Source organism: Tursiops truncatus, chromosome 6, assembly GCF_011762595.2.
Source record: "Tursiops truncatus isolate mTurTru1 chromosome 6, mTurTru1.mat.Y, whole genome shotgun sequence".
NCBI classification, from domain to species: Eukaryota; Metazoa; Chordata; class Mammalia; order Artiodactyla; family Delphinidae; genus Tursiops; species Tursiops truncatus.
In genome coordinates this window covers 110,337,797-110,363,210 of record NC_047039.1, presented here as the reverse complement: position 1 = coordinate 110,363,210, position 25,414 = coordinate 110,337,797, and the positions used below count along the sequence as shown (strand labels likewise).

At 41.7% G+C, this 25,414-nt stretch overlaps 1 protein-coding gene across 19 annotated transcripts in view; it reads right to left on the bottom strand.

Annotated features, from left to right (window-relative positions):
- NUP214 (nucleoporin 214) overlaps positions 1-25,414 on the bottom strand; it is a 137,251-nt gene that overhangs the window by 90,026 nt on the left and 21,811 nt on the right. For 16 of the 19 annotated variants that reach the window (XR_012332238.1, XR_012332239.1, XR_012332240.1 and 13 more), the window contains 10 exons: positions 24,202-24,377; positions 21,900-21,997; positions 18,618-18,704; positions 18,262-18,411; positions 16,540-16,698; positions 13,636-13,739; positions 7,650-7,832; positions 6,835-6,920; positions 6,646-6,729; positions 591-851 (listed from right to left, as the gene is read on the bottom strand). Coding sequence is in view for 15 of the 19 variants with exons in the window: in XM_033858887.2 (XP_033714778.1) it covers positions 591-851; positions 6,646-6,729; positions 6,835-6,920; positions 7,650-7,832; positions 13,636-13,739; positions 16,540-16,698; positions 18,262-18,411; positions 18,618-18,704; positions 21,900-21,997; positions 24,202-24,377 (1,388 nt within the window). In the remaining 4 variants the exon portion in view is untranslated. The remainder of the gene's footprint in view (positions 1-590; positions 852-6,645; positions 6,730-6,834; positions 6,921-7,649; positions 7,833-13,635; positions 13,740-16,539; positions 16,699-18,261; positions 18,412-18,617; positions 18,705-21,899; positions 21,998-24,201; positions 24,378-25,414) is intronic. The other 3 variants (XM_019920187.3, XM_019920195.3, XM_019920199.3) reach the window with 1 other exon arrangement.

The following is a 25,414-nucleotide window of genomic DNA, read 5'->3' as shown; positions in this document are numbered from 1 at the left end:
ACTTTTACCTTTCAAAGATGCTGCAGGCAATTTGCCTGCCTACTTCTATTAGTGAAAATACTTCACATGATCATTTCCTCTGACACTGAGCAAGATATAACTTTTGTGCCAAAACAGAGCAATGTCCTGCTCTCCTCTCATAAAATCTCTCCATTCTGGTACCTCATGCCCGGCTTTGTCCTCTTAGAAGTCACTGCAATACAAAGTCCTGATGCTCTGAAATAAGGTGTGACAGCACAACACAGGTCACATCCGCGAGCCAACACAGACAATGAGCATTCTGGCTGGTGAACTCTGAGGCACACCATGGCTACAATGGAGGAGCTGAAAGGAGGTGGGACGTGAAAGGCACAAGTTGTGCTCCACAGTAAAGCAGTAACTGTGAACCTTGCAGGGTATCCTCTTCCTCAGGTCCTACCAACCACTTTCAAGGGGAACACACCTCTTGAATCTGTCCTGTAATTTCTAGAATATTAACAGAAATGGGCTGGAACCCATGACTTATGGGTGCGATAATATAAAACCCAGTTACAGGAGTTAGAGATCTCTTAGGGAAAAAAAGATCATTTCCGGTCTCACTGTTTACTTACCTGAAGTCCCCATCACACCTGGTGAACCATGAATCAGGTGAGATTTAGCAAAAGGAGTCGCCTGGGGCAAAAGACTGGGCTGGATGGAAGGCGTCCGAACCACAGGAGCATGCCGGGGAACCTGGACCACTGCTTCGTCATCCTTACAGGATGCCCGTGTGTCTTCACCTTCCAGAGACTGGGAAATGGATGACGTTGAGCTGACTTCATCCAAGTCTTCATAATACCTCTGAGACAGGAAAGCTGACCGAGACAGGCTGGCTACAAAGCCCAAAACAAAACACAACTTAGACAATTCAAGTCCAAAAGACAATTCAAGTCCAAAGGCTATGTAATTTTCACTGCCGCTAGAGAAATATCCAATTTATAAATTGACTTAATTATTACTTATTTTATGTGGAAGCAGCTGCTGCTGAATGCGAACAAAGATACTTTTTGCTCAGATGGGCTTTACAAAACCGAGCTGTGTAAGACAAGAACATTTTGACTGTTAAACAAAAAAAAATGATGTGAGGTGAGAGAGGGGATGCATGCTGGTGTAAAAGCAGGAAGTTCACAGGCAATAACACGGTCTCAGAAAAGCAACAGACAAGCTTCCAGAGCAGAGTAAACAGTCGCAGTGCTGCCACTGCCTTCCAACAATAAACTTCTGAGAACAGGCCTAACACAAACTGGAAAAGACATCATGTCCTCAGTGCTGAGGGTCTCAAACACTGCCACATAAATCTAATCATTCTTCTGAATCAATTAGGTTAAAACAAAAAAATCACTGAAATCGAAGATTGATCTTCACCTTCCCTGTTTTTTTCCTTCCATAAACTATGGGGTAATATGCCATGTTACTTTCTACCGTCAATTTCAGAAGTCATGTTACTGTCTGTATATTGGAAAAAACCCAAAATCAAACAAAAAACAGCCCTCTCTCCTCCTCAAGTTATGTTAAAGTATTGCTAATATTTACTGACTTTTTTGCCCTATAGGCACATCACTCTGCAAGATTTTATTTGTCATAATGGAACCGGAACATAAATAAATGCAAGTGAAAACCAACGCTGTGTGCTGGCGCCGCTGCTGCTGCACCAGCCATGCGTGGCTATTTACATTAAAAGTAACGTAAAGTAAATCAATGAAAACTTGGAATCCTAAGTTGCACCAGCCCCCTCTGAAGTGCTCAAGAGCCACAGCTTAACTGCTATACTGGAGAGCACAGACCCAGAACATCGTCACCACTGCAGGAAGTCCTACGGGACAGCACTGTACCAAAGTGTTCTGATGCAGGTCAGTGTGCAGCAGGGTCACTTAGCAAGTCCCTCCATAACCACCAGCACCACCAGTAAAACTGCAGTTAACATTTATTGAGAACTCACCTGGTACCAGGTACTGCTCAAAGCATCTAAATTAGAAATTCCTGTTATCTGACTTTATGGTTATAGAAAGGCTGAGTAATTTGCCCAAGGTCACGAAGTTGGTAGGTGGTAGAGCCGGAATTCAAACTTGGCGTGTATCCGACTCGAAAGACCATGTTCTTAACAATACTCTGTTATACATAAAATACCCTGTGCTAGGTAGAATTTTGACCCCATGACCCTTGCCCCCAGTGCCACACCCCTGGTTATGTTCTGTTAGATGGTTACATTACACGGCCAAAGGGATTTTGCAGACACGATTAAGGTTACTAACCAGTTGACCTTAGAACAGAGAGGTTAGCCTGGATTTTCCAGGTGGGCCCAGTGTAGAATCTCAAGAGCCCTTAAAGGTAGAGAAAAGAAGCACAAGAGGAAGCAGAGAGAGGTGGCAGAAGTGGGGGCACAGAAGCATTCAATGCGCTGTTGCTGGACTGCAGAGGAAGGGGGCCGGGGGCACATGCAAAGCAAATGAGGACCTCAGTCTTATAGCTGCAAGGAACCGAATTCTGCCAACAACTCAGAAGCAGGATCTTCCCCAGAGCCTTTAGATGAGAGCTCAGACCAGCCAACACTGATTTCAGCCTGTGAGCCCCGAGCAGAGGACCCAGCAGGGCCATGCTGCGCCTGGACTTCTGACACACACAACTGTGAGATTATAAACAGGTGGTGTTATAGGCCACTACATTTGTGATAATTTGTTACACGGCATCCACAGAAAACTAATATAAACCCCACACTCTCTTAGGGCCACACTGCTCTCACTGATTTCTCTAAAATCCCACTTCCTGAGAGTTAATAGCAACAAGAGATGACTCAGACTCATCACCTTCAGGAACTGGATAGAAAACGGAAATAACTTTCACTCCCAAGGTCTGATACCACCTGGGGGTGCTCTCAGTTTCCTTCCTTCATCTTTCTGATGCCATTCATTGGATTTGGGTGGAGGGACACCCATCAACTGAAAAATGCAATGGCCATGCTCACTTGCAGAGGCCAGGAGCCTGGTCTGCTCAACTGTCCCAATGATGCTGCCTCCGCAGCTGACACATGCTGCTTCCTGCTGTGATCAAGGCTGCAGCTACCTTCCTGGCACTAGAAAGGGGGCCCCACCGAAACCTAAAGAATCTTACTCTGCTTAAATGCTACCTCAGATCAGGACAGGCAGAAAGCCACATTAACAGGAAGAAGAAGGGGTAGAACTCATGATCATGTCAGTAGACGCAGCAAACCTCATTATCTTACGAGGAACTACAGAAAGTGTTCCCTTTGAGATAAAGGCAAGGATGCCCACTCACCCCTTTTATTGGACTTTGCATTGGAGGTCCTAGCCAGTGAAATAAGGTAAGAAAATTAAATAAAAAGCAGAAACAAAAGTGTTCATATCCATGGAAGGTATAATTGTTTCCACAGAAAGTCCAAGAAATAGCTACAGACATATTATTTGAAATGAGTCAGCCAAGATACTAGATTCAGTCAACATACCAAAAAATCTAGTACATTTCTATATACTATATCTAACATAAAATAAAGTGAAATTTAAGGAAAAAGCCCCCATCATTATAAAAGCATCAAAAATATCAAACTTAGGAATAAATCTAACAAAAGATGTGCACGTCCTCCATGCAGAAAACATTTAGAAAAATTAAAGACCCAAATAAACATACGCCATGTCTAGGAAATGAAAGATCAACACTGTACAAATGTCAATTCTTCTAAGTCAATTTAGAGATTCAACACAATCCCCATCAAAATCTCAACTCTTTGAGGGCTGAGGGTGGTAGAACTTAACAAGGCAATTATAATATTAATATGGAAACGGAAAGCACCAAGAAGACCCAGAACATTCTAGATCATGGGTCAGCAAACTACAACCATGAGCTAGCTGCGTGCTTTTATAAATAAAGTTTTACTGAAGCATAGGCATGCCCATCTGTTTACATACAGTCTGTGGCTGCTTTCCTATTACAAGGGCAGAGTTCACTAGGTACCATAGAGACTACATATTTACTACATATTTACTATCCAGCTCTTTAAGAAACAGTTTGCCAACCCATACTCGAGACTGTAGAAACTTCTGTGATGATGAAATGTTCTGTCTGCGTTTCCCATTACAGTAGCCACTAGTCACGTGTACCTAGTGAGCACTTGAAATGTGGCTGCTGGGATTAACTGAATTTTTTACTTTATTTAATTTTTATTAATTTAAATTTGAATAGGCTACCATATTGAACAGCATAGCTTTAGGATTTAGGAAAAAAACCAGTATTGAGACTTATTTTAGCACCAGTTAATTGAGGCAGAGTGGTAGCAGTGGTTTCTAATCAGTGTACAGACCATCAGACCTACAGTATAAGGAAAACCGATTTACAACAAAGGCGGGCACTAAGCGGGGAGGAAGAATCTTCACTAAACAGTGTTGGGACAATCAGATATCTAAATACAAAAAAATGACATGAGAGCCATACTTTGTATCATACACAAAAATCAATTCCAGATAGTATAAACGAAATATGGTCTACCCCTACAATGGAATACCATTCAGCAATAAGAAGGAATGAACTACTAATACATGATACACATCATGCGTGAACCTTAAAGTTATACTAAGGGAAAGAAGCTAAAGCAAAAGACTACATATGATTCCATTTATACGCAGTTTCTAAAAAAGGCAGTTCCACAGAGCAAGAAAACGGATCAGTGGTTGCTGGGAGCAGAATAGGAACTGATTACAAACAGCATGAGGCAACTTCTTAAGTGATGGAAATGTTTTAAAACTGGAATGTGGTGATGGTTATACAATTCAGTAAATTTACCAAAAATCGTCAAACTACACACAACAGGTGAATGTTATGATACGCAAATTATACCTCAATAAAGTTGTTTAAAAAAATCAATTTCAGGTAGATAGCAGATCTAAATTTGAAAGGCAAAGCATTAACATTTCTAGACAATAATAAAGGTGCATACATACTCTTGTTACCTAGAGGTAGAGAAAGATTTCTTCAACAGAACAACAGGAACTGACCATAAAAGAAAGGCTGAAAAATCTGTTTTAAAATTAAGAACTTCTCTTTGCCAAAAGATACTAAGAGGCTAAAAAGCAACAAAGTGAATAACTACAAACTCGTATAACCAACAAAACGCTGGTATCAAGAACTGATAAAAACTTTTACAAATCAGCAGGACAGATTATCCAACAGACAGATGAGCAAAGGATTTAATCAGGCACTTCACAAAAGAAGATACCCAAATGGTAATTAAATACATAGAAGGGTGACACCAGCAGAGTTAAAAGGAAAAAGATTGATAATATCAAGCTTGGCAAGGCTGTGGAACAGCTGGAATATTCATACACTGATGGCCAAGTGTGACTTGCTACAAGAGAACTGCACGCAGAATCTGAAGCTGAGCACAGGGACAGAGTACGAGACACAATTCCACTCGGAGCCACAAGACCACATAAAAGACATACACGTGTACCTCAAGGGACAAGCACAAGAATGTTCAGAGCAACGTTCTACTATGTTACAGCTAAAAACTGCAAACAGTGAATGTCCACCAAAAGGAGAATGGATAAACAAATGCAGTATATTCATACACCGAAGCAACAAAAACGAACAGCTACATGCAGCAACATGGATGACTCTTAGAAACCTGATGTAGAGTAAGAGAAACCCATCCAGAGAATAAATAAATGGACTTCCGCAGTATCCAAAGCCCCCAAAACAGGCAAAACCAAATTACGGTGTTTGGGGAGGCAAGCTTAAGCAGTAAAACTATCAAATAGGAAAAATAAAGGAGACTAAGGAGGACAGCGGCTTAATGCAATGTACAATCCTGAACTGGATCCTGATTTACCAAAAAGCTTGGCTACGCGTGCTGAGCCCGCGCCTAGAGCCCATGCTCCGCAACAGGAGAAGCCACCGCAATGAGAAGCCCGCGCACCACAATGAAGCGTAGCCCCTGCTCGCCACAACTAGAGAAAGCTCGCGTGCAGCAACGAAGATCCAATGCAGTCAAAAAAATAAAAATTTCAACTCAAAACATAGTTTCAAAGAAAAAAGCAGTTATAGGCACTAGAGCAAAGCAGGGTTATGCCTAAAGTTGCATCTAACAAATATTTCTTTAAAAGCAGATTCAGGTACTTATATAGACAATTTCATGACAAAATATTTATCAGGTATATGGCTTCTTTTCAGCAAGTGTTTTTAGCCATCATTCCCTAATCTGTAGGTTTTTTTTCTTCTTTCTTAGAACATCTTTTTTTCAAATGCAGCCTTACTCAAAACCCCATACCAATCAGAAAAGTAAAGCTTCTCTAGGTAAAGCAGAGGCTAGGACCCCTGGAGCCAGCTCAGCTTCCCCCAAAACCCTTGAGAACCACTGCCACAGAACCTAAGGACCACAGAAAACACAGTGTAAACGCCAGAATAACTACCTTGAACTGCTTCATTGACCATGTATAAGCTGCTTCTTACCCCAATATTCAAATGGATCTCTGTCTCCCATCAAGAACGAAAGGAAAACACACACACAGACACACACACACACACACACACAGACACACACACACACACACACACACCATCCTACTCCCACACCATGTACTATATGGTTTATCCTAAAAATTCAGGACCAGTTTCCTCTACCTGGAGCAGTAGATCTCACCGGTGGGGTCTTCCTCTTGGCCAAGAAGTTTCTCAGCTGTGCCTGTTTCACGGGGGACAGTTTAGCTGCAAGAAATTCATGAACCCATAAATGCGTAAGACTCGGTTTTTAAGATGTCAGTAGATGAAAGAGAACAAAGAGAGTTTAAAGACCGGGAAGAACTCATTTACCTGCGACTTTGGGCAAGGGTTTGGTTTGAAAGTCTATGGTTGTTTTCAACAAAGCATTGCGCAGGCTTTCGAGGTCACTGTCAAAACTGAAATAGGATAGTGTTACACATGAACCAACTACGACCTGAGAAATCGGGGTGGTGGTGGTGGTACATTATCCTCCTAAACATAAAGGCAAGATGTGAGAGCCTCCCAATACAGAAATGGAAAATCTGACCAATCAAGGAAATTAATCCAAGAGGAAAGAGATCCCAGTCTCAATATTATATCCGAACCCCAGAGCAAACACACCACCAACGGGGCTCCAGCAGGAAGGGCAATTAAAATCTACACGTTCAGCCTAAAGGCAGAAACACGAGACCACCTTGGTAACTTCAGGGGTAAACTGTCTAACTGCAGGGTCTGAAATCTCCACACTCTTGCAAAATGATAAATCTGAGCTTCAAGACAAATTGGTCAACCTAATCCTGAGAGTTAATTTTCAACTGAACAATAATACTGTGACTATAGCATCTGCTATCATCTAATGAGCATCTGTTTCATCAGGCACACTACTAGGTGCTTTAAAGACTCAGTTTTAAACTCTCCAGTAATGCCATGAGGCACGTACTGTTAGCCCGACTTTTTGGCAAAGGAACAAAGGATCAGAGAGGGTGAGGAATCTGACCAGGCTCACACAGGTGAGAGACAGCAGAGTCACTTTCAAAGCCACATGTGAACCATTCTAAGACTACTCCACCTAACTCTATTTATTCGTTCATCAAACCACATTTATTGAGTGCACGTGGCATTAACAGGCCCATCCTCCTGCACACCTGTGAGTGCTGCTCTGCGAGGGGACATCCAAGGGAAGGCCCCACTGGGAGGTTTGGTTATAAAGACGGAGCTGCTGGAGACTATCCACCAGGTGATTCAGCCTCTTCCTCTGTTGGTTGATGATTTCCCGGTTGTTGGCAAGGGTGTTAAACAGCGTCTCTCGCTCTGGCACAAACAGGCGCCTGTTGAGAGCAAGGAGGAAAGAATTAAATGTGAATGGTTCAAGTAAAGGAACTCCCCACCGAATGGAAAAAAAAGACTACAACTGTAACAGTGAGAAGACTGAACTGGAGAACACTAGTGGGAAAGAAACATCAAGAAATTATTAGAACGTAAAAAGGGGATGAAAGCCTAACGAGGATAAAGTGTAAGGAGGAAAGAGTAGCTTAGGATGTGCAGGACCGGGCCTGCAGCAGAGGACAGCACAGCCAGACAGAACCTCAGATGGGTTCCAGGGAAGAAATGGGGGAAAATTCATCCAGTTATATATTTAGGATATGCATATTTCTCTGTATGTAAATTATATGAAATAAAAAGAAAAAGCCCAAGGGTACAGGCAAATCTAGGGAGTCAGTCATTTCTTCAGAGTGCTGTCAAAAAAATACCTAGAAACAAATGACAATGGGGACACAATGACCCAAAACCTATGGGATGCAGCAAAAGCAGTTCTAAGAGGGAAGTTTATAGCAATACAAGCCCACCTTAAGAAGCAGGAAACATCTCGAGTAAACAACCTAACCTTGCACCTAAAGCAATTAGAGAAAGAAGAACAAAAAAACCCCAAAGTTAGCAGAAGGAAAGAAATCATAAAAATCAGATCAGAAATAAATGAAAAACAAATGAAGGAAACAATAGCAAAGATCAATAAAACTAAAAGCTGGTTCTTTGAGAAAATAAACAAAATTGATAAACCATTAGCCAGACTCATCAAGAAAGAAAGGGAGAAGACTAAAATCAACAGAATTAGAAATGAAAAAGGAGAAGTAACAACTGACACTGCAGAAATAAAAAAGATCATGAGAGATTACTACAAGCAACTCTATGCCAATAAAATGGACAACCTGGAAGAAATGGACAAATTCTTAGAAATGCACAACCTGCCAAGACTGAATCAGGAAGAAATAGAAAATATGAACAGACCAATCACAAGCACTGAAATTGAAACTGTGATTAAAAATCTTCCAACAAACAAAAGCCCAGGACCAGATGGCTTCACAGGTGAATTCTATCAAACACTTAGAGAAGAGCTAACACCTATCCTTCTCAAACTCTTCCAAAATAAGCAGAGGGAGGAACACTCCCAAATTCCTTCTACGAGGCCACCATCACCTTGATACCAAAACCAGACAAGGATGTCACAAAGAAAGAAAACTACAGGCTAATATCACTGATGCACATAGATGCAAAAATCCTCAACAAAATACTAGCAAACAGAATCCAACAGCACATTAAAAGGATCATACACCATCATCAAGTGGGGTTTATTCCAGGAATCCAAGGATTCTTCAATATATGCAAACCTATCAATGTGATAAACCGTATTAACAAATTGAAGGAGAAAAACCATATGATCATCTCAATAGATGCAGAGGAAGCTTTTGACAAAATTCAACAACCATTTATGATAAAAATCCTGCAGAAAGTAGGCATAGAGGGAACTTTCCTCAACATAATAAAGGCCTTATATGACAAGCCCACAGCCAACATCATCCTCAATGGTGAAAAACTGAAAGCATTTCCACTAAGATCAGGAACAAGACAAGGTTGCCCATTCTCACCATTCTTATTCAACATAGTTTTGGAAGTTTTAGCCACAGCAATCAGAGAAGAAAAGGAATCCAAATCGGAAAAGAAGAAGTAAAGCTGTCACTGTTTGCAGATGACATGATACTATACATAGAGAATCCTAAAGATGCCACCAGAAAACTACTAGAGCTAATCAATGAATTTGGTAAAGTTGCAGGATACAAAATTAATGCACAGAAATCTCTGGCATTCCTATACACTAATGATGAAAAATCTGAAAGGGAAATCAAGAGAACACTCCCATTTACCATTGCAACAAAAAGAATAAGATATCTAGGAATAAACCTACCTAAGGAGACAAAAGACCTGTATGCAGAAAATTATAAGACACTGATGAAAGAAATTAAAGATGATACAAATAGATGGAGAGATAAACCATGTTCTTGGATTGGAAGAATCAACATTGTGAAAATGACTCTACTACCCAAAGCAATCTATAGATTCAATGCAATCCCTATCAAACTACCACTGGCATATTTCACAGAACTAGAACAAAAAATTTCACAATTTGTATGGAAACACAAAAGACCCCGAATAGCCAAAGCAATCTTGAGAACGAAAAACGGAGTTGGAGGAATCAGGCTCCCTGACTTCAGACTATACTACAAAGCTACAGTAATCAAGACAGTATGGTACTGGCACAAAAACAGAAAGATAGATCAATGGAACAGGATAGAAAGCCCAGAGATAAACCCACGCACATATGGTCACCTTATCTTTGATAAAGGAGGCAGGAATGTACAGTGGAGAAAGGACAGCCTCTTCAATAAGTGGTGCTGGGAAAACTGGACAGGTACATGTAAAAGTATGAGATTAGATCACTCCCTAACAGCATACACAAAAATAAGCTCAAAATGGATTAAAGACCTAAATGTAAGGCCAGACACTATCAAACTCTTAGAGGAAAACATAGGCAGAACACTCTATGACATAAATTACAGCAAGAGCCTTTTTGACCCACCTCCTAGAGAAATGGAAATAAAAACAAAAATAAACAAATGGGACCTAATGAAACTTCAAAGCTTTTGCACAGCAAAGGAAACCATAAACAAGACCAAAAGACAACCCTCAGAATGGGAGAAAATATTTGCAAATGAAGCAACTGACAAAGGATTAATTTCCAAAATTTACAAGCAGTTCATGCAGCTCAATAACAAAAAAACAAACAACCCAATCCAAAAATGGGCAGAAGACCTAAATAGACATTTCTCCAAAGGAGATATACAGACTGCCAACAAACACATGAAAGAATGCTCAACATCATTAATCATTAGAGAAATGCAAATCAAAACTACAATGAGATATCATCTCACACCAGTCAGAATGGCCATCATCAAAATATCTAGAAACAATAAATGCTGGAGAGGGTGTGGAGAAAAGGGAACACTCTTGCACTGCTGGTGGGAATGTGAATTGGTTCAGCCACTATGGAGAACAGTATGGAGGTTCCTTAAAAAACTACAAATAGAACTACCATATGACCCAGCAATCCCACTACTGGGCATATACCCTGAGAAAACCAAAATTCAAAAAGAGTCATGCACCAAAATGTTCATTGCAGCTCTATTTACAATAGCCCGGAGATGGAAACAACCTAAGTGCCCATCATCGGATGAATGGATAAAGAAGATGTGGCACATATATACAATGGAATATTACTCAGCCATAAAAAGAAACGAAATTGAGCTATTTGTAATGAGGTGGATAGACCTAGAGTCCGTCATACAGAGTGAAGTAAGTCAGAAAGAGAAAGACAAATACCGTATGCTAACACATATATATGGAATTTAAGAAAAAAAAATGTCATGAAGAACCTAGGGGTAAGACAGGAATAAAGACACAGACCTACTGGAGAACGGACTTGAGGATATGGGGAGGGGGAAGGGTGAGCTGTGACAAAGCAAGAGAGAGGCATGGACATATATACACTAACAAACGTAAGTAGATAGCTAGTGGGAAGCAGCCGCATAGCACAGGGATATCAACTCGGTGCTTTGTGACCGCCTGGAGGGGTGGGATAGGGAGGGTGGGAGGGAGGGAGACGCAAGAGGGAAGAGATATGGGAACATATGTATATGCATAACTGATTCACTCTGTTATAGAGCAGAAACTAACACACCATTGTAAAGCAATTATACCCCAATAAAGATGTTAAAAAAAAAAAAGAAAGAAACAGAGGAACAGCACATGATTTAGCAGCAGGGGGGTCACCCACCCAAAAGAATTACAAGAAGACAGGGAAAACTGTCCCCCTTCTTTCTGGTGACAAGGTAGTTAGTTCAACATATATTTTTAACATGCATTTCAATAGGGTACAAGGTAATATTTAGAGAAGGGCCCCAAACAGAGAAGTGCTAGAAAAATAGTACAGATTTAAGAATCTGAACTCTACAGAAAGGGAACTTAAAAAAAGCACATTATGGGACTTCCCTGGCAGTGCAGTGCTTAAGAATCTGCCCGCCAATGCAGGGGACACGGGTTGAGCCCTGGTCCAGGAAGATCCCACATGCCGGGGAGCAACTAAGCCCACGAGCCACAACTACTGAAGCCCATGTGCCTAGATAGAGCCCGTGCTCCGCAACAAGAGAAGCCACCGCAATGAGAAGCCTGCACACCGCAACGAACGAAGAGTGGCCCCCGCTCGCCGCAACTAGAGAAAGCCAAAGTGCAGAGGGGAAAAAAAGAAAAAAAAGCACATTAAGTAGAAAATCCATGGGGGTTGTTTAAAGGAGAAGAAAGAACCTGGCTTCTCTGTTTGCATCATGCACTTTTTATTGTTTATTTTCATTTTTAAATTTTTTATTATTTTATTTTATTTTATTGGCCGTGCAGCTTGTGGGATCTTAGTTCCCCGACCAGGGATGGAACCAGTGCCCCCTGCAGTGGAAGCACTCAGTCTTAAGAACTGAATCGCTAGGGAATTCCCCATCATGCACTTTTTAAAAAGCCAACTTATTAATTAGCAAAGAGAAATCCAACTGTCAAGCAGAGCAGAATGTTCTCACTGTCAGGTCAAGCCATTCTCTCACATGGGGAGGAACATGAATTCAGAACCAGGGGAGTAAGCTCTGAAATCTCTAAAGGGGCCCAACTGCCCACGGGGACAAGTGCTCCAGGCCACAGAACCTTCCCCCTGCCGGTGTCTGGAGGATCAGTGTTCACCTCTGTCTTCCCATATCTATGCTCCTCATGTCGGGCACAAAGCCTTTTCTCCACGTTGTGGAATATAATGTATTAAATTTTGTTTACTGAATTTTAAACACCTTCTAGCCCTGCCCCTGACACAACACCCAGGTTGCCCCACTTAAAAGTCTGTGACCTCACGGCTTTGTAAACAAGTGAATAGACCATTTCCTGGTTTGTTTCCTTACAAGGCTAATCACATTAATCAAGTATAGGTGTTTCAGAAATCTAGCATTTGGAGGGCTGACCTGGTTTTCACATTTCTTGTGGGCACCTTACTGCTTTCACAATGTACTGCATTCTATTCCTTCTGGAAAACACGAGGCATAAAACCAAATATCCACGGATGGAAGATCAGGATAGAAGATTTTCCTCTACCTCTGTTACCACTCCTCTTATCCTTTTAGTTACCCATACTAATTAGGAATGTTTCCTCCAAAGGAAAATTTGGAATATACAGAAAAGTATAAAAGAAACATTCCTCTCGATCTCGTCTTGCAGGTGTAACTATGAGTATTCTGACAGATTTATTTCCAGCCTTTTCTACATTAGACCTCCACAATGAGGCCACCTAGTATGATTTCATGTCTTACCTGTTTCATATTTTATACCTAATAGTTACAGAATTATGTATCTTGTATAGTTCATGTAACACAAAACATATTTAATATGATTTTTTTGAGAATATGAGATTCAATGGCTACACAGTATTCTGCATTAAGAAAAAAATGTGACCAGATTTATTAGCCACTCCTCTAACTTTTGGGTAACTAGGTTGAATCCAATTTTTCACTCTCATAAACTGCGCTGTAATATAAACTGTTCTATGTAAATTATTGTGAATATTGCTATTATTTATGTAGAACAAATTTCTAGATGTATAATGACTGGGTCAAAGAGAATGAACCTTTGTAGGGTTTTTTATAAATCCTCCTAAGTGATCTTTTAAAAGGGCTACAGCAATTATCTACACAGTGGATGAGAGACCTCGCTCACTTTTGTTTTTTCTTTTGTTCCAGATGCCGATCCCACTCCAAGTCTAGAACATCATTCACATCTTGGACAGCAAATTTCACATACTGATGAAGGCGCCGAATTTCCTACAAGAAAAAAATGAAACGTCAAAATGACTCAGTTGTCCAGTAGCTTGCAGGAAGGTGTATCAAAACAGTTAAAATGACTTTGAAGTCTTTTTATACTGAGAACCATAATGAACAAGGAAAACGTAATAGGCTTTAATACAATATTAGAAATGTTGTAACTCAAATGAAAAACAGCAACTCAACCTTTTAAAGCGTGTGACAGAGAGGTGGTGTGAAGAAAAGGCAAACAGAAAGGGCGTATCGGCCTAGGGCCTCTAGGGAACCAATGTTCTTGCTTAGTTCTCATTTTCAGCTCCTGTAAAGTACCTCCACACGGCCCAGGAATTTTCCACTGCACTCTGTTACTCCGACAGGGCACCCATTTAGCTTCTGCTCTCCCACCCCTGAAATTAACTGTAATACAGACCAAATTATTCTACAAAACAGTGCTGAAAATACTTCTGCACCTATCTATTCATAGAGTAGAACACATAAGTCATCTCACCAGTGGGGAAAAACCCATTTCTCAAAAACAAAGAATAGTATCAGCACTAGAAACTCAATTTGCCATTATTAAAAGTCTTACCTATTAATTCATTTTAGGCCTGCAATAATTTTCTTTAAATATTGGTCCAGTGTTAACCTTCATGGCTATACCATTTGACTCTCAAAAACTAAAAAAATATAGCATTCCATTAAACGTGTACAAATGAAGACAATGTACTTTACAGTGGAAAACACTCTTTACATCTGTACAAAGATCTTAATGTGTTTAACTGTATTTTCAAAATTATTTTCGGATAAGGGTATGTGTCCTAACTGAAGAAGAAAATGTCACGTAAAGAGAGCCAGGCTGATTCCAGGAAGCAGCAGTAACCTTAGCATCAAATACAAATTTCAACTCAATGCTCCATGACTACAGGGAGGCCCTTTACTGTGGACACTTCAAATGTGACCATACATGTGCATTAACTGATCTTGTTTCTTCTGAATGCCCTCCCAACTTTGTCTGCCAGGAAAAAAAACTTTTCTTTTAAGGCCTATCACAAATATTTTTCTGTGGCTTAGCTGCTCCCCCATCTGCAATCCCACAGCAACACACCCCACGTTATATTTACAAGTCGATCTTTCTGCTGCTGCTAATCCAGCTGTAGTGTAGTGTTGAACAGCATAGGCTCTGAGCCAGACCCCCCAGGCTCCAGGGTCCAGCATTTATTAGTGGTGAGACTTGGGTAGTTCCTGTGTCTCTGATTCCTTATCTTTCTTTTGTATATGGTATGCATTCAATAAATGCTAGCTATTATTATCTACTTAGCACTGTGGAAAAGAGAAAATTATTTCCCTTGAATGGGGAAAGTGGTTCACCCAAAGCTGAATTCTTTTAGTTTGCACACAGAGCAAGGGGTGAAAAGGCACGTAGGAAGAAAGAGTAACCAGATTCAATGTGGAGGCCTGTAATTTGATGAGTGGTAGGCAGGTGGTCGGCACTCTCTGCTAAGAGGGTTACCATCCCCAGGAGAAGGACACACCTAGGAATACCTCAAGGGTGGCAGGACACAGCAGGGGTTCCTCAACCTTTCTGGGAGGCCTCCACTTCTTTCATTTTCCTACTGTCAGTATGCTTACCAGGTGTGGGATGGAAATGACAGCAACAGTAGAGTCTGCAGCCTCAAATCCTCCGAGGCAGGAGGGGGTTCACCACACTCACAGGCCCTCAGGTCCCAGGTGAGGAAGGCCAGTGCTGCCACCCCTGCACCCTTTCCTACCTGATTCTAGGGAAATGCAAGGTGGTGGGAGATGACCCCTACTAAAGCTGTGATGCAACAATTTTGAATAAATTGAAAGATGGAAACAAAACTCAGATTTCGCTCAAAGAGAATATAGGAATAATTAAGAATGAGAAAAGTAACTTTGCTAATAGTTACAGGAAGGAGCCCCGGCAGGTAGAAGTTTCGATTCTGGTCCCACTCTTACTAGTATCAACATTACCTTGGGCAAGCTCCTTAGCCTATGATATTCCAGTTCCTTATCCGTACAATGGGATCAGTAACTCTCACCTTGCAGAGCAGCAGGTTTTGAAGACTAGAAATAATGTATTAAAAAACACCTCACAGGGCTTCCCTGGTGGCGCAGTGGTTAAGAATCCGCCTGCCAATGCAGGGGACACGGGTTTGAGCCCTGGTCTGGGAAGATCCCACATGCTGCGGAGCAACTAAGCCCGTGCGCTACAACTACTGAGCCTGTGCTCTACAGCCCATGAGCCACAACTACTGAGCCTGTGTGCCACAACTACTGAAACCCATGCGCCTAGAGCCCATGCTCCGCAACAAGAGAAGCCACCACAATGAGAAGCCCGTGCACCGCAACGAAGAGTAGCCCCTGCTCACTACAACTAGAGAAAGCCCGCGTGCAGCAAAGAAGACCCAATGCAGTCAAAAATAAATAAATAAACGAATACATTTATAAAAAAAAACAAACAAAAACACCACACCTCACAGGGTACTTGGGTACTTGGTGCCCAATGAACAGCTGCTAGTTTAATAATTATTATTCCTGATTTGATTTCTAAATGTATCTTTTTCAACAGCTACTCTCTACCAATCTTAAGGTTTAATTAAGAATTACGTTTTTGTTTAATCCAGAAAACCTTAAGTGGGAAAGTGGCATTTTCTTTGTGGCGGTGAAGGGAGTCTACGCCAAGTGGGTCAACACTCGCAGGAAATGAACAACTTTACAAGCAGCTGGGCAAGCCTGTACCTCCCAAAGGAGTGCCTGTCTAGGAGTCTGTTCTCAGCAGCTCTGGCGGGGCTCTCCTTACCTGGAGCTGAGCCTCACTCCTGGGGTCCAGCGGCCTCTTATAGAGCAAGTGCAGATACCCAGAGTCACGGTTTCTCTCATTTTGTTCTCTGGCTTCTTCAACACCAGCAAAGCCCTCAAGTAAAGTTGTTTTCAGGGTACTTATATCTCCATGAAGAGACTAGAAAAGGTATGAGGATGAATTGATACAAAAGTTATTTCCAAGAAATAAACCTTTCTTTCTAGATCAAGGAAGGTGGTATTTCTCAAATATTTAACGTGATGAACATATGAATATAGCAAAAAGTGAATTTTACTGCTTGGAAAGAAAGATACTAATGCTCATTTTTTTTTCCTTCCTCACTAAAAAAAATACATACTCTAATGATCAGAAACTCAGGAAATAAGATAAGTACTGTAATCCTGCCATCTAAAGATGATCACTGTTAAAACCGTGGAGAACTTTCCTCTTTCTTTTTTTTAATTTTTAAAAATTTTATTGAAGTATAGTTGATTTACGATGTTTCAAGTGTACAGCAAAGTGATTCAGTTATATATACATATATATATATATATTCTTTTTCAGATTCTTTTCCATTATGGGTTATTACAAGATATTGAATATAGTTCCCTGTACTATACAGTAGGTCCTTGTTGTCTATCTACTTTACATATAGTAGTATCTATTAATCCCAAGTTCCCAATTTATCCCTTCCCCACCCTTGAGAACTCTCCTCTTTCCAAGTGTGTTACTTAAGACCAGAGCTCTGGAGTCAGGCAGTCTGAACTGGGATCCTGGCTCTATAACTCAGTAACTGGGTGGCTTTGGGCAAATTACTTCATCTCTCTAAGCCTTGGTTTCCTGTTCTTGCAAAACAAAAAGAATAATAGTGCCTACCACACAGAAAAGCTGTGAGGATTCAATGAGATAATATAGATATGCCTGGCACATAGTAAGTAGTAATAATTGTAACACAGTAAATAAATAGTTAACAACAAATATTTGTTATTTTTATACTGTATATGCTCTTAAGTATCCTGCTTTTACTTTAAACCTAACAATTTACTATAAAAAACAGTAAATTTTCTCCTGTAAGTGACCCACAGTATCTTCATTAAAGTCTGCTTTTATACCAAGAAAAAAAACTGAGTAAATTTTCAAATATATCTAAACTAGGGCTTCCCTGGTGGCGCAGTGGTTGAGAGTCTGCCTGCCGATGCAGGGGACACGGGTTCGTGCCCCGGTCCGGGAAGATTCCACACGCCGTGGAGCGGCTGGGCCCGTGAGCCATGGCCGCTGAGCCTGCGCGTCCGGAGCCTGTGCTCCGCAACGGGAGAGACCACAACAGTGAGAGGCCCGCGTACCGCCAAAAAAAAAAAAAAAAAAAAAAATATATATATATATATATATATATATATATATATATATAAACAAAATTAAGAACTAGAATAAACTTTTATAGAGTGCCCTGTGTCAATGGGGTAGAAAGTACTTATTATTCCATTTTCCACATGAGAAAACTAAAACATAGAATAGCTGGAATAATTTGCCGAAAGTCACATAATTTATTATTAAGTGCTAAAGGTAGGGTTTGAAGTCAGGCATTCCTAGGTAAACCACTCATCCACATAAAAAACAACACTGGTGGTTCTTGAAGAGAGAAAATATATATATCCATGGAGTATTAGGACAACAATTTGCAAATGTGCAATTCAACTTAGGAAGAATATCAAAACCACAAACCTCTGTGGTCTCTTTAATCTCCAAAAGAAAGGTGTGCAGGTCATCTGATTCTGTTCGCAGCATCCTCATCTCCTCAGAAGTGCCCACCTGGAAACAGGCTTTGGAGGTTCGGGCTTTCAGCTCTTCCAACTCCTTCTGAAAGTGAGTGATCTGCAGAGGCCACAGATGAGGACACGGCTCAGTCTGAATGGCGTGGCAGTCATGTCGCTGCTCCCGGGCCCACTAACAGCACAGACTCCCGGGACAAGCCAAGGCTCAATGCCAGAATAAAACAGTCACGTATGAGTCCACACTCAGAGCCAGTCAAGTCTCACTATCAGAGCTACTTCTGGAAAAATCTGCAGGAACAAATTTACCTCCTCCCCGATTCCAGCCATCACAGGGTCTGACTCTTTCCACTGATGTCCCTGCTTGTCTGTAACAGGAGGCTGAAGTGATTTTGCCTGAAATGAAAGGCAAAGGTTTTAAAGTGCACCCCACCCCCCAAGTGATGGCTTCCTGGAGCAGGTGGCTCAGTGTCTATCACAGGTGTGGCGCTCTCACAATACCATCACTGTTCCACCACTCACTCTTTTGAACCCGTATTTACTGGGCACCTTCCTGGTATAAGATATGCTCTAGGGCTTCCCTGGTGGCACAGTGGTTGGGGGTCTGCCTGCTGATGCGGGGGACGCGGGTTCGTGCCCCAGTCCGGGAGGATCCCACGTGCTGCGGAGCGGCTGGGCCCGTGAGCCATGGCCGCTGAGCCTGTGCGTCTGGAGCCTGTGCTCCACAATGGGAGAGGCCGCAACGGTGAGCGGCCCGCGTACCGCCAAAAAAAAAAAAAGATATGCTCTAGATAGAGGTAAACAAGGTAGATGAGGTCCCTACCCTCATGGAACTCACAATCTACTGGGACAAGACATATAATAAGAGGCAAACAACTCAGGTAATTTCAGCTAGTGATAAGTGATACGAAAAAACTAAACAGGAACATATAGAGAGAATAAAAGTGGGCACTGCTTGACATGAGACAGCCCAAAAGCCCTCACTGATCACTGCCTCTGCACTGAAACCTGAAGAAAGGGAGAAAGCTATGGAAAGCTCTAGGGGAAGCACCTCCAGGCAGTGAGAAGAGCAAGTGCAAAGAACCTGAGGCAGGAAACACTTCGGCAAGTTTGAGGCAAAGATATAAAGTGAATGTGGGCACATCAAGTCAGGGAGGGAGCTGGGGGCAGGCAGAGGCAGGTCGTGTAAAGCTATTCCAAGGAGTCTGGATTTTATTCTAAGTGTGTTGGAAAAGTACTAGCGGAGTTTTAGGAGAGTTTAAACTATTCTGATTTACAATATTAAAAGATCCCTCCTACTGCTAAATAGAGCATGGATGACAGTGACAGGTAGGAAAAGAAGTAGGAAGAGGAGTCAGGAGGGAAGAGATGATAATGGTCTGAAATACGATGTTAGCAGGGGACAGAGATGTGGATTTATGACATATGACACATCACAGAGCAGAGCTGGCAAGACCTTTGCTAGTATGGACTGGGGGAGGTGCTACTAAAGAGAGGAATCTAGGATGACTTCTGGACTGGGGGTAGAGCAAACTACCTGGTTAGTGCTGCTTACTGACATGGGAATACTAGAAAAGGAACAGGGTCTGGGGAAGACGGAAATCAAGGATTCTGCTTTGGAGATGTTATAACTTGAGATGGCTTTCAGATTATTTGATACCTACAGCAATTAACACATGGAGAGTTTTCAGACTGCATAAGCATTCATTAAAACAGCTTTATTTCATAAATGCCATGTGTCATGCTTTATGCCAAAACCTACACCTGTAAACTGGCCATTTACTGTGGAGCCTGTACAGGTGTGTGCTGGGGGCAGGAAGAGGTTGACTGGGAGAGGGACAGAAGGAAAAGACATGACTCCTGTTCTGAGGACACTCAAGTAATCAAGTGGGAAATGGACAGAAAATGCTCTTTAAGTTAAACCATAAAAATAAATGGAGATGACAGACTGCAGATCTAAGTATGAAAAGTAAAATAATAAAACTTTCAGAAAACATAGGAAAACATCTTTTTTTTTTTTTGCGGTACGTGTGCCTCTCACTACTGTGGCCTCTCCCGTTGCGGAGCACAGGCTCCGGACGCGCAGGCTCAGCGGCCATGGCTCACGGGCCCAGCCGCTCCACGGCATGTGGGATCCTCCCGGACCGGGGCACGAACCCGTGTCCCCTGCATCGGCAGGCGGACTCTCAACCACTGCGCCACCAGGGAAGCCCAGGAAAACATCTTTTTGACCTTGGAATAAGAAATGATTTCTAAAACAGAACACAAAATGCACTCATTATAAAAGAAAAATTGATATGTTGAATTATAGTAAAATTAAGAACTGTAGTCATCACAAGACACCACAAAGAAAATGTAAAGGCAATTCAGAGAATGAGAAAGTATTAGTATTTGCATTATACGTATGTGTTTGCACATGCATGTGCATATCCAACAAGGAACGAACTCTTACAGATCGGTAAGAAAAAGACAACCCAAAAGACACCCTGTAAAAGAAGACAGTCAAATGGCTAAGAGTCATATGAAAAAAAAAAGCTGAATTTTACTAGTCATCAGGGAAATACTAATCAAAACCACAAAATACAACAACAATAAACAATGAAAAATACAAAGGCTGGCGAGGATGTGGAGCAGCTGAACTCACATGCTCCTAGTAGGAACGTACGGAAGAGGAACATATGAGTATTCTATGACCCAACAATTCCACTCCTAGGTAACTGCCCAGCAAAAACGCATACACATATTAACCCAAAGACGTCAGCTAGCATGGTTATAACAACACTATTCACAATGACTTAAACCCAGAAACTACTCAAATGCCTGTCAAGGATGGAAGGAAACTTGTAGTAGAGTCGCCCAATGAATTCCATACAGCAACAATGATACAGAACAATCTCACAAACATAATGTTGAGCAAAACAGTCAGACACAGGAATATATACTGTATGATTCCACTTTACAGAAGGTACAAACAGGCTAAACTAAGCTATGCTATTAGAAATCATATAGTGAGACCCGTTTGGCAAGAGTTGTGACCAGAAAGGTGAACATGAGGGGGACTCCGGGACCCTAGTATGTTCTATTTCTTGATCTGGGTGTTAGTTACCAAGGTGTATTCAGCTGGTGACAATTCACTGAGGTGGACGTGTGTCACATGTATCCCTTTTTACCCCCATGTGTATTCTATGTTAGTAAAAAACTAAGTAACTAAAATAAACTGAGTTGTTATGGAAAGAAAAAGAAAAAGAAGGCAGTGGGTAGATTTCTTGGTTACTTCGGGAATGAGAGAAAAAAATCAGGTGCTACACCACAGTCTTCAGACATAAAGAGAATTCAACAAACGGAACATAACATGGATAAGCTCAGGAACCAGCAGAGAAAACAATTCTAAGACTCTAGGGTTGAGATAAATGGCTTTTATGAGCTCACATTACAAATATTCAAAGATCATACTTTGGTATTTCCTATCACATAATCCTATATACTATTTCAAAGGTGTGAATTCTAAAACACAAAAACCCATTTTATAAACATGTATGTTTTGGGCAGTAAATTAATAAACACAGCATTGTAGGTTGAGTTTAAACATACCTGGGGAGAGCCTGACTTGGCCACTGGAGGGGTTATCCTGGGTGATTTCTGTACCGTTGACGGCACTGCACTTGGACTACCCTGAGCAGACCGCCCTGCTAGAACAAGAAGTCAGTTAAAACCAACAGTATTTATTCCCATTATTTCTCCTATCACAAACATCCTTTCCTCAAATCTAAAAAAAAAAGTTTCTCATTGTCCCTAGCCCCCGTTTATGATCTTTGTTACCAAGAGTGACACCCACAGTTCCCAAATAACTAAAAAACACATATTACATTTTAAAACGGGAAACTCCTTTGTAAAGCAGGTAGAACTGGAGTGTCTCTGATCATAGGTGTGTGGATGGTGTGCAGGCCCAGGAGGCTGCCCACTTGGCCCATCCTTACTCCCCACAGAGGCTCCTGATGCACCTCTGGGAACTGGGGGCAAAGTTTAAAGACCACCAGAACAGTAATCCCCATCACCCTGTAAGAACTCACAAGGTCTTCAGGACCCTCCTGGAAGCCTCTAGGACAAGTCTCGCCCTGTTGTGCATTAGAATCACCTAGGAGTTCTTTAAAAAAATACACCAAAACTCATACCCAAGCCTCATCTCCAGAGAGCCTGATTAAACGGATAGGGAGGGGATCCCCCACTGCGTCCAGTGTACAACTGGGATTGCAATCCAATAATGCAAGACCCACCAAATTGTAAGAATTAAATATGTCAATGGGGGTAGGGAGATCTGGGTGGTAAGCGGTGGAAACGGAGAAAATGTACGTGTGTTACGGTACATCTCGTCTCTCCCAAACTGTAAAGACATGGGGAAAGACTAAAGGAAGCCTTGTTAATTTTTTGGGTCACAGACAGGTGCTTTTCAGAATTTGATGACAAGTCCCAGAATGAGGTGACTTTGGCAAATGCCACAAGGCAGCTCTTTCTCCTGAGCAATAGGTAAGAGAGATTTCAGGAATTTCACAGCTCAATGCTTGCTCAATATCTATCAAGATAAAATGATTCCTGACGCTCAAACACCAAAAGGCTACCCAAGTAGGTCTGGCTCGGTATTACCACTGGAATTCACAGAAGCAACCAACTTAAAAACTGAGACAGATCTGACAAACACCTTCCCAACCATGGGAGCAAACTGACATCACTTACGTCAGGACAAAAAGAAATCCTGTGATGTGATGCACATCACCTATGTGGTATTACTGCTCAAAATGTTTCATGCGAATCTCACCATGTGGAAACTCTCAAATCCAAACTGAGGGACTGTCTACAAAACTAACTGGCCTGACCTCTTCACGAATGTTAATGTTGAGAAAGACAAAAACGGTGAGAAACTGGTTAAGACTAACAAGACAAAATCGGAACGTAACATGTGGTCCTTGAGTGGCTCCTGGATTGGAGGGAGGGAAAAAACGACTACAAAGAACATTAAAAGGACAACTGTGGAAATGCGAATACCGGCTGTAGACTGGATTACTGTTAAATTTCCTCAGTGTGACAATGTATTGAGTACCCTTATTTTTAGGAAACATACTGAAGTTCCTAGGGGTGAAGTGTTTCATGTCTGCGATTAACTTTCAAATGTTTTAGAAAAAAATTACATTAAAAAGGAAAGACATAAAGCAAATGGTGCAAAATATTAGCAAGTGTTGACTCTCAGGGAAGGGCATGGTATTCAGAATATAAGTTATGCAACCTTTCTGTAGGTTTGAAGGAAGAAAGAGATAGGCTGGGAACATTTACTCATGGGGTTTTATAACGCACTTCAACTTGGCTATAATCATTATTCCCATTTATGATCTCTATTTAATAAATTTGCTTGCGGTAGGGCTGAGTGTGAAAACCCAAAGACAGTCATCAGAGGAAATAAGCATAAAGCCACCGTAGGCTCCTTCTCCTCTATGTGGCTTAAAGACTTGCTCTGTGACTGACCTTCACGTAGGGCAGGCTCTGCATGAAGATAAATGTCCCACAACAAGATGGAGACAGCGTGGCAGCACTGAGGCCACTGTGAACCTTCCCAATCCAGAGTACAAAAGCCACAGAACTTCAGTGTGAGTTACAGGAAGCAACAAAAAGGATTTAAACAACAGTCCTTAAAAGTAAGGATTTTTAACTTGGGAAAATTTTTTTTGGCCGTGCCGTGTAGCTTACAGGATCTCAGTTCCCCAAACAGGGATTGAATCCGCACCCCTGGGAGTGAAAGCGCGGAGTCCTGACCACTGGACCGCCAGGGAAGTCCCACAGCTTGGAAAAATATACATCTGGGAATTCAGGATTGAGCTCTAAAGCAGTTTGCTTAAAATCATACCCGATACTGAGGAAGAGACCGAGGACTTGGATGACAAGGAACTGGATGATGCCGAGAGAGGTGCAGGGTGGCTGAGAGGTCCAGAGGATGCTGGCTTGGAGACCGAGGAGAACGGCAGCATTGAGGGTGAGCTCTGTGAGTTGTGAACAGGAGCAGAGGTGGCCGCGGCCGTGAACCTGAAAATGGAAGCCCGAATGGATCAAAATGGCCTGCTGCTGTGAGATCCTTTCACACTGGTCATGAGCGATCATCAAAGGATAACTTACTATCCATACGTTTTTGCCTTCAGGAAATGCAAACATTTAGCTATTTCTTATAAAAGGTGAAAGCTGCATGAAAGCATTTATCATCTGCTTATTTGGAATGAAAAAGTCAGTGAAAATATCTAATAAGTACTTAACATGATGATGAAACTAAGTTTATCACGGCATAAAACATTTATTGTCGATTCTATCAAGCTGAGTAAAGAAAGAGGGTGGGACTCTACTGGACTTAGGAGAGTTTAGTGCTCTCCCTTTGCCAAGGAAATTACTGAGAACTCGTTGTGGGGTGATCATCTCTGGGGAATGAGGAAGGAAGAGGAGAGCAGGTCACCCTCTTTGGGATGCTGACCATCTACTGGGCAGGGGAGGTAAGTTCCACCTAATGAGCAAACGTCTGTGAACGATGTAAACAACAGCATCAGATGACTGGTCAAATAAATTATGGTGTGGCCACAAAATGGAATACTAGGCAACCTTTAGAATGAAGTGGCTGCGTGGCAAATTTAATATGAACAATGACAGCGGCCAGCAGCCCCTTCACAGTAATAAGAGATAATACAGAAGAGTGGGGGAAAACTGGTAGCGTTTACACTCAATGGCTATCTTAGGAAGGGTTCCAAGGTATAAGGGATTACTTCACTCAAGAAGCTTACATGCTAGTGGTGAGAACAAAACAAGCAGATAAAGAAGTAAAAAGTAAGATATGAGTGAGTTAGTAGGACCCAGATCTGGAGGAAAGTGGAATACCACGCTGAAGTGTTTGGATTGTACTCAAAGAGCAATGAGAAGCCGCTGGGGACAGTCATCTGATGTATTTACAATTTCACAAGATCACTCAGTGGCTATGTGGAAAACAGTTCAGAGAGTCAAGAGTGGACACAAGGGAGAAAAAGGACTAGAGAGATTCAATTTCCTTAAGGGATATATAGTCTGTATTGCTTCATTTTTTA